This window comes from Oncorhynchus mykiss, chromosome 15 (assembly GCF_013265735.2).
Source record: "Oncorhynchus mykiss isolate Arlee chromosome 15, USDA_OmykA_1.1, whole genome shotgun sequence".
Classification (NCBI taxonomy): domain Eukaryota; kingdom Metazoa; phylum Chordata; class Actinopteri; order Salmoniformes; family Salmonidae; genus Oncorhynchus; species Oncorhynchus mykiss.
Window position 1 is genome coordinate 20,969,850 of NC_048579.1, and position 14,942 is coordinate 20,984,791.

At 43.1% G+C, this 14,942-nt stretch overlaps 1 protein-coding gene across 1 annotated transcript; it reads left to right on the plus strand.

Annotated features, from left to right (window-relative positions):
- Positions 1 to 1,954: 1,954 nt before the first annotated feature.
- slc22a17 (solute carrier family 22 member 17) lies at positions 1,955 to 13,601 on the plus strand. Its single transcript, XM_021562689.2, has 10 exons — positions 1,955 to 2,468; positions 3,376 to 3,897; positions 6,021 to 6,124; positions 6,576 to 6,730; positions 8,651 to 8,816; positions 9,470 to 9,585; positions 9,713 to 9,818; positions 10,683 to 10,906; positions 11,600 to 11,711; positions 11,906 to 13,601. The coding sequence occupies exons 2-10, from the start codon at positions 3,436 to 3,438 to the stop codon at positions 12,180 to 12,182; spliced, it is 1,722 nt and encodes a 573-aa protein (XP_021418364.2). The 5' UTR covers positions 1,955 to 2,468; positions 3,376 to 3,435; the 3' UTR covers positions 12,183 to 13,601.
- The last annotated feature ends 1,341 nt before the right edge of the window (positions 13,602 to 14,942 follow it).

Here is a 14,942-nt window from a genome sequence, read left to right on the forward strand (position 1 = left end):
CGTTTGACCTCTGTCATTGCCAACAAAGGGTATATAACAAAGTATTGAGATAAACTTTTGTTATTGACCAAATACTTATTTTCCACCATAATTTGCAAATAAATTCATAAAAAATCCTACAATGTGATTTTCTGGATTTTTTTTTCTCATTTTGTCTGTCATAGTTGAAGGGTACCTATGATGAAAATTACAGGCCACTCTCATCTTTTTAAGTGGGAGAACTTGCACAATTGGTGGCTGACTAAATACTTTTTTGCCCCACTGTACTACCCACCACTGCGACCTGTAGGCTCTCGTTGGCTGGTCCTCGCTTCACACTCGTCGCCAAACCCACTGGCTCCAGGTCATCTACAAGACCCTGCTAGGTAAAGTCCCGCCTTATCTCTGCTCGCTGGTCACCATAGCAGCACCCACCCGTAGCACGCGTTCCAGCAGGTATATCTCACCTGTCACCCCCAAAGCCAATTCCTCCTTTGGCCGCCTCCCCTTCCAGTTCTCTGCTGCCATTGACTGGAACAAACTACAAAAACCTCTGAAACTGGAAACACTTATCTCCCTCACTAGCTTTAAGCACCAGACCAGATCACTGCACTTGTACATAGCCCATCTATAAATAGCCCAAACAACTACCTCTTCCCCTACTGTATTTATCTATTTATTTATTTTGCTCCTTTGCACCCAAGTATTTCTACTTTGCACACTCATCTACTGTCAAATCTACCATTCCAGTGTTTTAATTGCTATATTGTACTTACTGTGCCACCATGGCCTATTTATTGACTTTACCTCCCTTATCCTACCTCATTTGCTCACATTGTATATAGACTTCTACTGTATTATTGACTGTATGTTTGTTTAATTCCATGTGTAACTCTGTATTGTTATATGTGTCAAACTGCTTTGCTTTATCTTGGCCAGGTCGCAGTTGTAAATGAGAACTTGTTCTCAACTTGCCCACCTGGTTAAATAAAGGTGAAATAAATAAAATAAAATAAGATAAAAAATATTAAGCAAACCAGACGTCAACATTTTTATTTTTAAAATTTTTACGGATAGCCATGGGCACGCTCCAACACTCAGACATCATCTACGAATGAAGCATGTGTTTAGTGAGTCCGTCAGATCAGAGGCAGTAGGGATGACCGGGAATGTTCACTTGATAAGTGTGTGAATTAGAACATTTTCCTGTCCTGCTAAGCATTCAAAATGTAACGAATACTTTTGGGTGTCAGGGAAAATATATGGAGTAAAAAGTACATCATTTTTTTAGGAATAGAGTGAAGTGAAAGTAAAAGTTGTCAAAAAATATAAATAGTAAAGTGCAGATACCCCCAAAAAACGACTTAAAGAAAATACTTTTACTTAAGTACTTTACACCACTGGTCTGCGGTTGTGAGGCCGGTTGGATGTACTGCCAAATTCTTTAAAACAAGATTAAATTGTCTGGCAACAGCTCTGGTGAGCATTCCTGCAGTCAGCATGCTAACTGCACGCTCCCTCAAAACTTCTGTTGTGTGACAAAACAGCACATTTTAGAGTGGCCTTTTATTGTCCCCAGCACCTGTGTAATGATGATGCTGTTTAATCAGCTTCTTGATATGCCAAACCTGTCAGGTGGATGGATTATTTTGACAAATGAGAAATGCTCACTAACATGGATGGAAACAACTTTGTGCTCAACATGTTAGAGTATTTTTGTGCTTATGGAACATTTCTGGGATTTTTCATTTCAGCTCATGAAACATGGGACCAACACTTTACATGTTGCGTTTAGATTTTTGTTCAGTGTAGTACAACTCATAATGTGCGCTTTTTCAACCTTGAGAATAATCTATGAATTATGGCCCCACCATGCGGCAGATGGCTTAATTTACAGTGAAAGAGGGGACGTCTCCTCAACGATTTCACCCGATTTCTCACGAGTCTGAATGTCGCTTCCCCCATTGCAGTTTTCCACCCCCTTTGTCCCAGAGAGGATCGGTTCGACTATGGCTGTCACCCGTCCCCTTTAAGATGATGTCGGAAATAATTATGTATTATTTAATTACTTAACACTTCTTTCATGTCGGCGGACATACACTTGGGTCGCGCAACATCATTAGAAATCAGGCACCATAGAAGTCGAGCATGACAATATAGCCCAAAAATTGCTTCATTAGGTGTCTATGTTGAAACTGCGTTTTCTTCTCTGAAATTACTTTAGTTTCTAGTGCTTCTTCATACAATACTACCCTGGGACAGTAGCCTATGTTACAGGAGGATGGAATAATCGACAGCCGACAGAGAGAATACGCATAGGAAGAGTAAAGGGAATGCGGTGAAAATCCAACTCAGTTCGGAACACTGTTCCCTTTATCCCCTGCAATGTTTTGGCTTTACCAAAACGGACGTTTGAAAGTGACAGTGGGCAATCGTTAACCTACCGGATGTATTATAATATCTGACGACTATAGTAACACTGGAAAGGGGTAAGTAATTGTGCTGCTATTGTCCCCATGCCACCCAAACTGTGACAATATTGTATATTTACAGAATAATGTAGTTTGCTGTCTGTCTGCCCGGGGCAGGTGCGTGCGTGCACTTGTGTCAGTGACCTAATATGACACCACCATTTCAGTGTAGGCTTGTCATTTATTCATCCCACGGGTTGAATCAACGTTGTTTCAACGTCTTTGCAATGAAATGACGTTGAACCAACGTGTAAAAGACGTTGAATTGACGTCTTTGCCCAGTGGGATCGTACAATGTTACTTGAATGTTCTTTTTTCGGGTGGTTTGTGTGTTGCTCTATGTTACCTCTATTAAAATATGCGTTTGCTCTTTTCCTTCCATGCAGTACTGTTCCCTGTCTGAAAAGCCTCTTATGTAACTGGAATTCCTTTCGCAGAACTTCCTGGCCTTGTAGCAGCCTAGAACATTAACATAACGGACCATGTGCACTTGTGGCTGATAGTGTAGGCTCACAACAACATGTTCAAATACCTTGTTTTGATCTTGGGCAATAGGATACAGCTGTATAATGTATTCCCTACACGTGTATAGCAATGCTACAAATAAACACTTCCTGTGTGAGTCACCCAGCAATAGAATGGGTATATCCACCAATGTAATATAAAGCTTATCATGATTTAATGTGGTTGGCATTGCTCCCTCTATTATGGGATTGCCAGGGTTTATGATTATGCACTATAAAAGTAACAAAACGAAAAAAAAGACTGTTTAAGTCTGTAAATAAATAAGAATGAAGATTCATTCACTCACTGAACAATTGTTGTTATTTCATCATATTCTGCAGGTGCACTGTAGCTAATAATATATTTGGAAGAAAGTAGTCATGGTCAGTGTCATTATTTTTTAAATGTTTTCCCTCCACAGATATTTCCCATATTTCCTACTCCATCTGAGGATCGACCACAACCTCTCTGACCCTCAGTCATGACATCACCTGAGTCCCCCATCCCCTCCCCTTCCCCCTGTCCGCCTCCCCCCCTCCCCTCTTCTCCCACTCCCTCGTCTCCCGCTCCCTCCTCCTCCCTCCCGCTTCCCCCCTCCCTGCCTCCCACGGGGGAGGTGATGGTCCTGGCCCTAGGGAGGAAGAAACAGAGGATGCTCATCTGTCTCTCCCTCTTGCCCAATCTCTTCCTGGCCTTCCTTCTCTCCTCGGATCCCCTGCTCACTCTCGCGTCGCCCCACCACTGCCGCCTCCCAGGACCTTCGCCTGCCCCGCAGGTCCTCAACGCCTCCCTGCCCTGGGAGAAAGGGGGCAGAGTGGGTGACAGCGGGGGGCTGTCTCAGTGCAAGCAGTATATCAACGGTACCCAGTCCGGGGTGGAGAACTGCGATGCTGGCTGGGACTACAATGTCACAGAAGGATTGAGAATTAACATTGTTACTGAGGTACCTCAAGGAACTTTGTCGGTCTCATTGTTTTCTTGATTAGTTTGTATTTCCCGGTCTCAGAATCCAAATTACGTAATGCATTACTGAGTATATTCTCATAAGTGAAGCACTGCTTCCCTTACATGGTAAAACATGCCTTCACCATTAACACTGCTTTGATTAAATATGTCATAAACAGTCACAGCACTCTCAGTGTCAGAAAACATGATCCATTGCTTTGCAGCAGTAAGGATGTGTGTACTTATTATAAAAATGTCTTATGACGCTTCAGGCCTAATGTCTTTAGCAGAACTGTTGTCCACCACACCCACAATTTTCCATGGTCTTTAGCTCTCACTTGGCTCACTGTGGACTCTCTCTCTGTTTGTTTTGAATTCCATGCGTGACGCGGGTGGGAAACCTGGTGCTTCTGTAAGCTGTTCTGTCGGCCCGTTGCCCTCTGTGGTTAGCTAAACATACACTGGTCTCAAGGAGTCATTGTAATTTAAGAGACAGACAACTGCAGCGCCTTCTACCATGTGCTTGTAGACAGCAGGAACACCATCCAGTCTCTCTGTTCATAGACAGAAGGCTCGATTCAGCGGTTGATTTCAGAGTGTAGTTTTACCTTTAGTCATGATCGACCAGTATAACGCCACTATGCTGCTTCAGCAACTTCTCTCAGAAGCCAGAACAGCCCTCACCAGTCTCCACCATTAATCAATAAGGCTTCAGTAGAAATACTGAACTAAACATCTTTAAGCAAATGCCTTGTAACACCATTTTGTAGTAGAATTGTCAGGGCAGATGTCTATATGCTCCTTTGACATTGAGGTTTTAGTATAAGAGGGAAGAAATGGAAGTCATAGGTCTCGGGCAAAGGGTATTATAATGCTTTTGATTCATGTTCATAACTGGTTTGGGCAGTTTGTGAACTTGTTTGTGTGCAAGTTTGGCATTTCTTATTTTTTCCAAGCACGTCCATATGAATGCTATCGACCGTGCTCTCATTTGTGAGGTAACTATACTGAACAAAAATATAAACGCAACATGCAACATTTTCAAAGATTTTGCTAAATTACAGTTCATAATAGGAAATCAGTCAATTTAAATAAATTAATTATGTCCTAATCTATGGATTTCACATGACTGGGCAGGGGTGCAGTCATGGGTGGGCCTGGGAGGGCATAGGCCCAGCCAATCAGAATGAGTTTTTCCCAAAAAAGGGCTTTATTGCAGACAGAAATAGTCCTGGGCTGACGTGGTTACACATAGTCTGCGGTTGTGAGGCCAGTTGGACATACTGACAAATTCTCTAAAACGATGTTGGAGGCGGCTTATGGTAGAGAAATTAACATTAAATTAACTGGAAACAGCTCCGGTGGACATTCCTGCAGTCAGCATGTCAATTGGGCACTCCCTCAAAACTTGAGACATCTGTGGAATTGTGTTGTGTGACAAAACTACATATTTTAGAGTGGCATTTTATTGTCCCCAGCACAAAGTGTACCTGTGTAACGATCATGCCATTTAATCAGCTTCTTGATACACCACACCTGTCAGATGGATGGATTATCTTGCAAAGGATCAAATGCTCACTAACAGGGATGTAAACAAATTTGTGCACAACATTTGAGAAAAATAAGCTTTCTGTGCTAATGGAACATTTCTGGGGTCTTGAAAAAGGGACCAGCACTTTACGTGTTGCGTTTATATTTTTGCTCAGTGTATATAGTTCAGCCATGCCGAACCAGGGATAGGATGAGTGATAGATAGTATGTGACAGGCTCTTCATGTGTCCCTGCATAGGGTCCTATTACATAAGGCATTGTTAGCAGCAGCTTCCTGACTCTGCCCAGAAACTATGCTATCTCATTGTAATCACTTAGCTTTCAACAGTAGCAAATGCACCAACGGAGCACTTCAGATGTAATAACAAAGCCATGCTCAAGTTATTTCTAACAAAATGGAAATGATTGAAATAACATTTCAATATAGTGTAGTTTGGTTGAAATAAGTTGTTTTGTATTACCTGGAACAATGTCCTATTGATGGAATGAAACATATGTCTACCTCCCTCTCTTCTCTTTCTGTAATCTTTTGTTGGTTCTCCACCTCCTTCCTTCTCTCTCCTCTCCCAGTGGGATTTGGTGTGTGGTCAGTACTGGCTGGTCCCAGTCGAGGAGGTGTCCTTTATCCTGGGTGTTCTGACAGGATGCCTGGGACTGGGCTTTGCTGCTGACAGGTAAGATGACACTAGAAATACAGAGGAAAAGGTGAGGGTTAGACTAGGGGGGTGAGACCTCTTGAGGATTGAGAGTCAGATGAAGCCAATTGAATTAACAAACAAAAAATGATGCTTTCGGCAACAGTTTCACTGACTCGGGCCTAGACTGCACTTGAATCTAGACAATGATCCTGGTGCAATGAACATGGTTTGAGTATATTTGTCATCTCAGTCCTGAGAAAGTCTGGGAATATACAATAGGTGTCCATAATATGTATTTTACTATGTATTTACATGGTCATGACAAAACATTTGATCTAAAATGACCCTTTTCATTACTAGCTTAATCGAGGTATGTTTATGAGGCCTATGCCTGGCTTTAATTTCCATGAAACTGGCCTATGGTGTTCAGAGGCCTCTGCTTATGCCCTAAGATCTTTGTATTTTCTCTTCCTTGTTTTTTTCTCAGACTGGGCAGGTTGAAGACACTGCTCTCCTCGCTAACCCTCTCGGTGGTATTTGGCGTGCTCGTGTGCGTCTCTACCTCCCCCCCTATCTTTATTGTCATGCGCTTTTGCCTGGCTGCTGCTAGTGCTGGTGTCTACCTCACGCTTTACATCACACGTGAGTACTATCCAGATACTGATGCCATAGTACAGTGGTTCCAAAACTGTGCGAAGGGTCGGCAGAGGGGGGTGCCCCCCCCAAAGGAACTCAGTCTGTCTTTAAATGTATTCTTGAAAGTTGGAGTAGTAGAATGCACAAGGTGCAATTTTGAAATTGGATAGTTCTTCTTGTCATGTAAGTCATTGCATTCAGTGCCTTCACAAAGTATTCAGACCCCTTGACTTTTTCCACATTTTGTTAGGTTACAGCCTTAATCTAAAATTGATTAAATTGTTTTTCCCCCTCATCAATCTACACACAATACCCCATAATGACAAAGAAAAAACAGGATTTAGGATTAAAAATAAATAATAATAAATAAATAAGGAAATATCACATTTAGATAATTATTCAGACCCTTTACTCAGTACTTTGTTGAAGCACCTTTGGCAGCGATTACAGCCTCGAGTCTTCTTGGGTATGAGACTTGTCCCGAAGCCACTCCTGTGTTGTCTTGGCTGTGTGTTTAGGGTTGTTGTCCTGTTGGAAGGTGAACCTTTGCCCCCAGTCTGAGGTCCTGAGCGCTCTGGAGCAGGTTTTCATCAAGGATCTCTCTGTACTTTGCTCCGTTTATCTTTTCCTTTGTTCCTGACTAGTGTTCCAGTTCCTGCCGCTGAAAAACATCCCCACAGCATGATGCTGCCACCACCACGCTTTACCTTAAGGATGGTGCCACTTCCTCCAGAAGTGACGCTTGGCATTCAGGCCAAAGTGTTCAATCTTGGTTTCATCAGACCAAAGAATCTTGTGTCTCATCATCTGAGAGTCTTTAGGTGCCTTTTGGCAACTCCAAGCAGGCTGTCATGTGCCTTTTACTGAGGAGTGGCTTCTGTCTGGCCACTCTACCAAGGCCTGATTGGTGGAGTGCTGCAGAGATGGTTGTCCTTCTGGAAGGTTCTCCCATTTCCACAGAGGAACTCTAGAGCTCTGTCAGAGTGAGCATCAGGTTCTTGGTCACCTCCCTGACCAAGGCCCTTCTCCCTTCTCTCAGGTTGGCCGGGTGGCCAGCTCTAGGAAGGGTCTTGGTGGTTCCAAACTTATTCCATTTAAGAATGATGGAGGCCACTGTGTTCTTGGGGACCTTCAATGCTGCAGAAATGTTTTGGTACCCTTCCCCAGATCTGTGCCTTGATACAATCCTGTCTCTGAGCTTTACGGACAATTCGTTCGACCTCGTGGCTTGGTTTTTGCTCTCACATGCACTGTCAACTGAGGGACATTATTTTGACAGGTGTGTGCCTTTCCAAATCATGTCCAATCAATTTGTAAAAACATCTCAAGTATGATCAATGGAAACAGGATGCACCTAAACTCAATTTCGAATTTCATAGCAAAGGGTGAAACTTATGTAAATAAGGTATTTCTGTGTTTTATTTTTAATAAATTAATAAATGTGTGTAGATTACTGCAATTTTATTTAATCAATTTTAGAATAGCGCTGTTACGTAACAAAATGAGGAAAAGGTCAAGGGGTCTGAATACTTTCCGAAGGCACTGTACCTTAGAGAGCTATTCATAAAGTGTCAGAAATATCCAGATCAACTAGCCCATGTCAGCTACCATTTTTTTATGTCGTTTTTTTAGCCTATAGATCATTTTTTTGTCACTCAAATATCACGACTACACATTAGACATGTTGAAATGTATAGAATTGCAAGAAAATGAGCTTTAAAACTGTATTTGGATGCCATGGGGGGGCCCGCGAGTGAAAAAGTTTGGGAACCCCTGCCATAGTACACAAGGCTCTAAATAATAGCATCAAAACACTACTGCACCTTAAAACTATTTTGAGAATTGACCAAAGACCAAACCTGTTTACTAATTGTACAACATTGTTGTGTCTGTAATCATTAATTGTTCTGTTTGTTTGATTGAAAGGTCTTGAACTCTGTGATCCCTCACTACGTCTGCTGGTCACCATGGTGGCAGGACTAACTACGGTTTCTGGGGAGCTGCTGTTGCTGGGTGTTGCTCTGTCTTGCCAGTCCTGGAGGGGTTTACTCGGAGCGGGGGCTGCACCACTCTCTCTGTTCCTCACCTACGGGTGAGTGTGTGTGCTGTGTTGGAGGACAGAAACCTATGCACAAGGGAATGGGGAATATGGTAGTAATTTGATTAAAGACCTAAATGCAAACTAACTTGTTGAGAGCATTGTATTGATTTAAAGCCCCCTGCTTCATTCAGCAATTAGCTCAAGTCAGAATACATTAGCAGTTGTCTTCAAGGTGCAGTGTTCTTACATTTACATTTTAGCAGACACTCTTATCCAGAGTGACTAACAGGATAAATTAGGGTTAATTGCCTTGCTCAGGGGCATATTGGCAGATTTTTCACCTAGTTGGCTCGGGGATTCAAACCAGCAACCTTTCAGTTACTGGATCAACGCTCTTAACCACTAGGCTACCTGCCTCCTTTAGTTAAACAGCATTTACTTTAATTGCAAATAGCAAATTTGACACAGAGAAAATAAAATGCAGTCCTCTGTCAGTTGGTGGAGCACGGTGCTTGCAACGCCAGGATAGTGGGTTCGATTCTGTAGTGGACACGCATGACTGTAAAAGTCTCTTTCAGATAAAAGCCTCCTTTAAGTGGCATATTGTTCTTTTTTTCATTCTAATATAACATTGCCGTTTCAGGAGAGAGTATATCGTAATATGGAAGCTAGGAATTTACATGAAAATGTCTGTTTTGTTTCAGTATTCCAGGAGTATTTCCTGAGTCTCCTCGCTGGCTTCTTCTCTCTGAGAGATCAGCTGATCTGAATTCCTTCAGTGAAAGAAGAGATAGAGAGAGGGATGACGAGAGCTTCACAGGTGTGTGGGAACCATGTTGTCTTTCTGTGTCGGTCTTTTCATGAGACTTGCTGTCTATTGTTTGAAAACGTCTCTGCTGATGCCTCCAACGTGACATGGTGTTGTGACATTGTTGTCGTTATTGCAGAGTTGGACTCGGAGCCGTCTACCTCTACTTACCCCCACCTGTCCTTCCCAGAGCTTGTACACAGCCGGAACATCTGGAAAAACATGTGTGTGCTCGGCTTCACCTCGTAAGTCACCTAACTGTGTTGTTCGAAGTTAGCCCACACACGTTTGGTCACACTTTAAAGCTGGAATCCTTAGTTGCCACATTCATTTTTGGACTTATAAATGAATTGTAAACAAAATATATGTAAACAAACACTGTATAGTCTCAAAAGATGGTTACAACTATGATTTTGATATCATGGATGGTCAGTCCTTGCATCCATATGTAACAGTTCAGCTTTCGTCCGTCCCCTCGCCCCGACCCGGGCTCGAACCAGGGACCCTCTGCACACAGCAACAACAGTCACCCACAAAGCATCTTTACCCATCTATACCCATCGCTCCACAAAAGCTGCGGCCCTTGCAGAGCAAGGGGAACAACTACTTCAGGCCTCAGAGCGAGTGACGTCACCCGATTGAAACGCTATTAGCGCGCACCACCACTAACTAGCTAGCCATTTCACATCGGTTACACATAGCCCCGTCTATGAATTTGAGAATGGTTACATTTCCCCAGGCCCACCCCTTCGCTTTTTACACACACACACAGGTATTGTTTAAATGTATGATTTTAGCCTTAAATAGTTGCACGCATCGTAGTATTAGTAGTACTGCAGTAGTTACAGTACATGAAAGTTTAACTTCTTTGTTTAGTTACATGTAACTGCACCGGTTACTCATTTCAAGTAATAACAACATTCTGGTAAGCAAACATAGTAGTATCAGTATGTAGACCACATATAGTGTATGCATTACATACAAACAACCTAATGTATAGGTTTGCCCTTGCTTCTATCAACATTGTACTGGTAAGCATACATAGGACTATAGTAGTTGCCAAACAGACCATGATTTTCCATCTCCATCTCTCTCCTGTTGTCTGTCAGGTTCATTTCCCATGGCATTAGTCATTGTTACAGCTCATTTCGGGGTGATGTCAGAGGCACTGCCCCCAGCTTCTATTGGACCTATCTGCTGTCCGTCTGTGCGGGAGGAGGGGCCTGGCTGTTGTTATGGGCAACCGTGAACAGGTGCGGTCGCCGTGGTATCCTGCTCCTCGCCATGACAATGACAGGGCTGGCATCTCTGATTCTCCTCGGACTGGTGGAGTGTAAGTTGGTGCTCAAGGTGGAAGTTGCCCTTAATAGATGTAATGTCCCCTGTTCCCTCTAAGCTGCGCGTGTAGAGAAATGAACATCAAAATTTCTGTCAACAGCTCTGTTGAACATTCCTGCAGTCAGCATGCCAATTGTACGCTCCCTCAAAACTTTGAGACATCTGTGGCATTGTGTTGTGACAAAACTGTACATTTTAGAGTGTGCTTTTATTGTCCCCAGCACCAAGGTGCACCTGTGTAATGATCATGCTGTTGAATCAGCTTCTTGATATGCCAACCTGTCAGGTGGATGGATTATCTTGGCAAAGGAGAAATGCTCACTAACAGGGATGTAAACAAAATTGTGCACAACATTTGAGAGAAGTAAGCTTTATGTGCATATGGAATATTTCTGGGATCTTTTATTTCAGCTCATGAAACATGGGACCAACACTTTACATGTTGCGTTTATATTTTTGTTCAGTATAGTTATGACTCCGTAAGTTTTCAATGGACATTCATTACTGGAAGCACAGATCCTTTTTGCATGGTGCCACCTTGTGGCTGAATGGTGGTATATCAGTTCATGTAGGACACTGCAATGGCAGTAAAATCAAAGCCATGTCTCAGTTTCAGCTGTAATCACAAGCCAGTCAGAGACTGGGGAGTTCAGTGCTAAGTTAACTCTCCCTCCTGTCCCTCTCTTAGATCTAAGTGAGACGGCCATCACTGTATTCTCAGTGATGGGACTTTTCTCCTCCCAGGCGGCTGCCTCTCTCTGTGTCCTCTTCACTGCAGAGATCATGCCCACCATCATCAGGTAAGGACCAGTAACTCATAGACTGTCACAAGAGTCTTCCTGTTCTTTGTATTAGGTGTATTATTTGGCCTTAAAGGCATGTTAGACTTCAATGTCAATGGGTGTCATTTCAGGCTTGGTTCTCGTATTATCTCTCTTCGCTGGCCTTTCCTCTTTTGGAGATCACTGACCTTTGACCTTATTCTCTTGTCCAGGGGCAGTGGCGTGGGCACGGTGTTGGCCCTGGGCTGCGTGGGCCGCCTCACCTCGCCCCTCATGGACCTACGCAACCACTATGGCTACTTCCTGCACCACGTGGTGTACTCCACCCTGGCCCTGCTGGCCGTGCTCTCCATCCTGCTGCTGCCTGAGAGCAAGAGGAAACCACTGCCCCAGACACTGGCCGATGGGGAGCAGTACCGACGCCCCCCGCTGGGCCGGAGGAGGAGGGACAACGTTCCCCTGCTGGCCACCCCCAACCCAGAGACCTAGCCGCCCAAACATCACACTTCAGTCATAACGCCAGCCCAGAGTGTCACCAGGTCCATGCTGCAGAAAGGAAGATGGGTAAAAATGAAGAGGGAGAAGTGTTGTCTGGTTAAGATGGTTGTGTAGAGCCAGTGAAGGGACATGGTAGAATCAACCACACAATCTACTCTTCCTAACATATCATTTTCTAGTCATTCCTAACACAGGAGTGTGGGTGGGGCGGCCATGCGTCGTTCGTCTGTCTCCATTTCTGCCAATGAAGTGAGTGTGTGTGTATGTACGTGAATGTGTGTATGCGCACGCGTATGTGTGGCCCCGGTCGGATGGCGGTGTGGAGAGTGCTCGTCATGCAGTGACCTGTCCCCCCTACCTTTCCTATAAGGCCTGTGTGTCACGGAACGGCATCAGCTGCTTCGTGCTCATGCTCCAGAACGCCCACCTTTGATGTGTATGATCTGACAGAGCATGGCATCACACACAGCTCACAGAGGCAGATCTACTGTCCTGTAAATACCATAAACCTAGTTTCTTTAACTTAATGAATGCTGGCTTATCTGTTGATAAAAAACAGTAGGAGTTTTGTTACATAGTGCTGGATCTTGGAAGAATGCTTTTGTACTGTGCTTGGCACTTAGCCAAGTTGATAGAGCACATCTGTCTACTGCTCTTAAAGGCAATGGGGAAAATAACATGGATTGATTGAAGATGAATTGAGTTACGTTATAATTGAGGGTTGTTTGAGGAAGCTTTGTGAACTTGCATCAAATAAATAGTAATAGGCGCCCTCCTACAATCAGTTGATAAAAAAGAGAGAAAATTACTGTAGTACCTCAAACTTGATTGGATGTGATAAAATTATATGAATTACATTTTCAGATGTGGCCTGGAGCCAATACTGTTTATGGGTCATTAATCTTGATGGTCTTGTCTAGGCTCTCAGACCCACCTTACTGTAGGCTCCTCTGAAGACAGGAAGAGATGATAGAAAGAGTGTCTGTGCATTCAAATCTGAAAACCTTGTGTAAATAGACATGTATGGTAGAGAATGGATGGACACACCTTTACACTCCCCTATGTGTTTATTTAGACAGTGAAGCTAAAACTTTTAATTTGGCTCTATACTCCAGCATTTTGAGATCAAATGTTTCATATGAGGCGACAGTAGATAATGTCAACTTTTATTTAAGGTTATTTTCATACATGTCTGTTTTACCGTTTAGAAATGCAAACTAGTCCCCCCCCCCCATATGAAGGTGTCATAAGTATTTGGACAAATTAACTTATAGTGTATTACATTTCGTCAAAAGTGTAGTATTTGACCCCATATTTGTAGCACGCAATGAATACACCGAGCTGGTAACTATACAAACTTGTTGGATGCATTTGCAGTTTGTTTTGGTTGTGTTTTCAGATTATGTTGTACCCAATAGAAGTTAATGGTAGATCATGTATAGTGACTTTCACTGGATCTACAGTGCCTTGCGAAAGTATTCGGCCCCCTTGAACTTTGCGACCTTTTGCCACATTTCAGGCTTCAAACATAAAGATATAAAACTGTATTTTTTTGTGAAGAATCAACAACAAGTGGGACACAATCATGAAGTGGAACGACATTTATTGGATATTTAAAACTTTTTTAACATATCAAAAACTGAAAAATTGGGCGTGCAAAATTATTCAGCCCCTTTACTTTCAGTGCAACAAACTCTCTCCAGAAGTTCAGGGAGGATCTCTGAATGATCAAATGTTGACCTAAATGACTAATGATGATAAATACAATCCACCTGTGTGTAATCAAGTCTCCGTATAAATGCACCTGCATTGTGATAGTCTCAGAGGTCCGTTAAAAGCGCAGAGAGCATCATGAAGAACAAGGAACACACCAGGCAGGTCCGAGATAGTGTTGTCAAGAAGTTTAAAGCCGGATTTGGATACAAAAATATTTCCCAAGCTTTAAACATCCCAAGGAGCACTGTGCAAGTGATAATATTGAAATGGAAGGAGTATCAGACCACTGCAAATCTACCAAGACCTGGCCGTCCCTCTAAACTTTCAGCTCATACAAGGAGAAGACTGATCAGAGATGCAGCCAAGAGGCCCATGATCACTCTGGATGAACTGCAGAGATCTACAGCTGAGGTGGGAGACTCTGTCCATAGGACAACAATCAGTCGTATATTGCACAAATCTGGCCTTTATGGAAGAGTGGCAAGAAGAAAGCCATTTCTTAAAGATATCCATAAAAAGTGTCGTTTAAAGTTTGCCACAAACCACCTGGGAGACACACCAAACATGTGGAAGAAGGTGCTCTGGTCAGATGAAACCAAAATTGAACTTTTTGGCAACAATGCAAAACGTTATGTTTGGCGTAAAAGCAACACAGCTCATCACCCTGAACACACCATCCCCACTGTCAAACATGGTGGTGGCAGCATCATGGTTTGGGCCTGCTTTTCTTTAGCAGGGACAGGGAAGATGGTTAAATTTGATGGGAAGATGGATGGAGCCAAATACAGGACCATTCTGGAAGAAAACCTGATGGAGTCTGCAAAAGACCTGAGACTGGGACGGAGATTTGTCTTCCAACAAGACAATGATGCAAAACATAAAGCAAAATCTACAATGGAATGGTTCAAAAATAAACATATCCAGGTGTTAGAATGGCCAAGTCAAAGTCCAGACCTGAATCCAATCGAGAATCTGTGGAAAGAACTGAAAACTGCTGTTCACAAATGCTCTCCATCCAACCTCACTGAGCTCAAG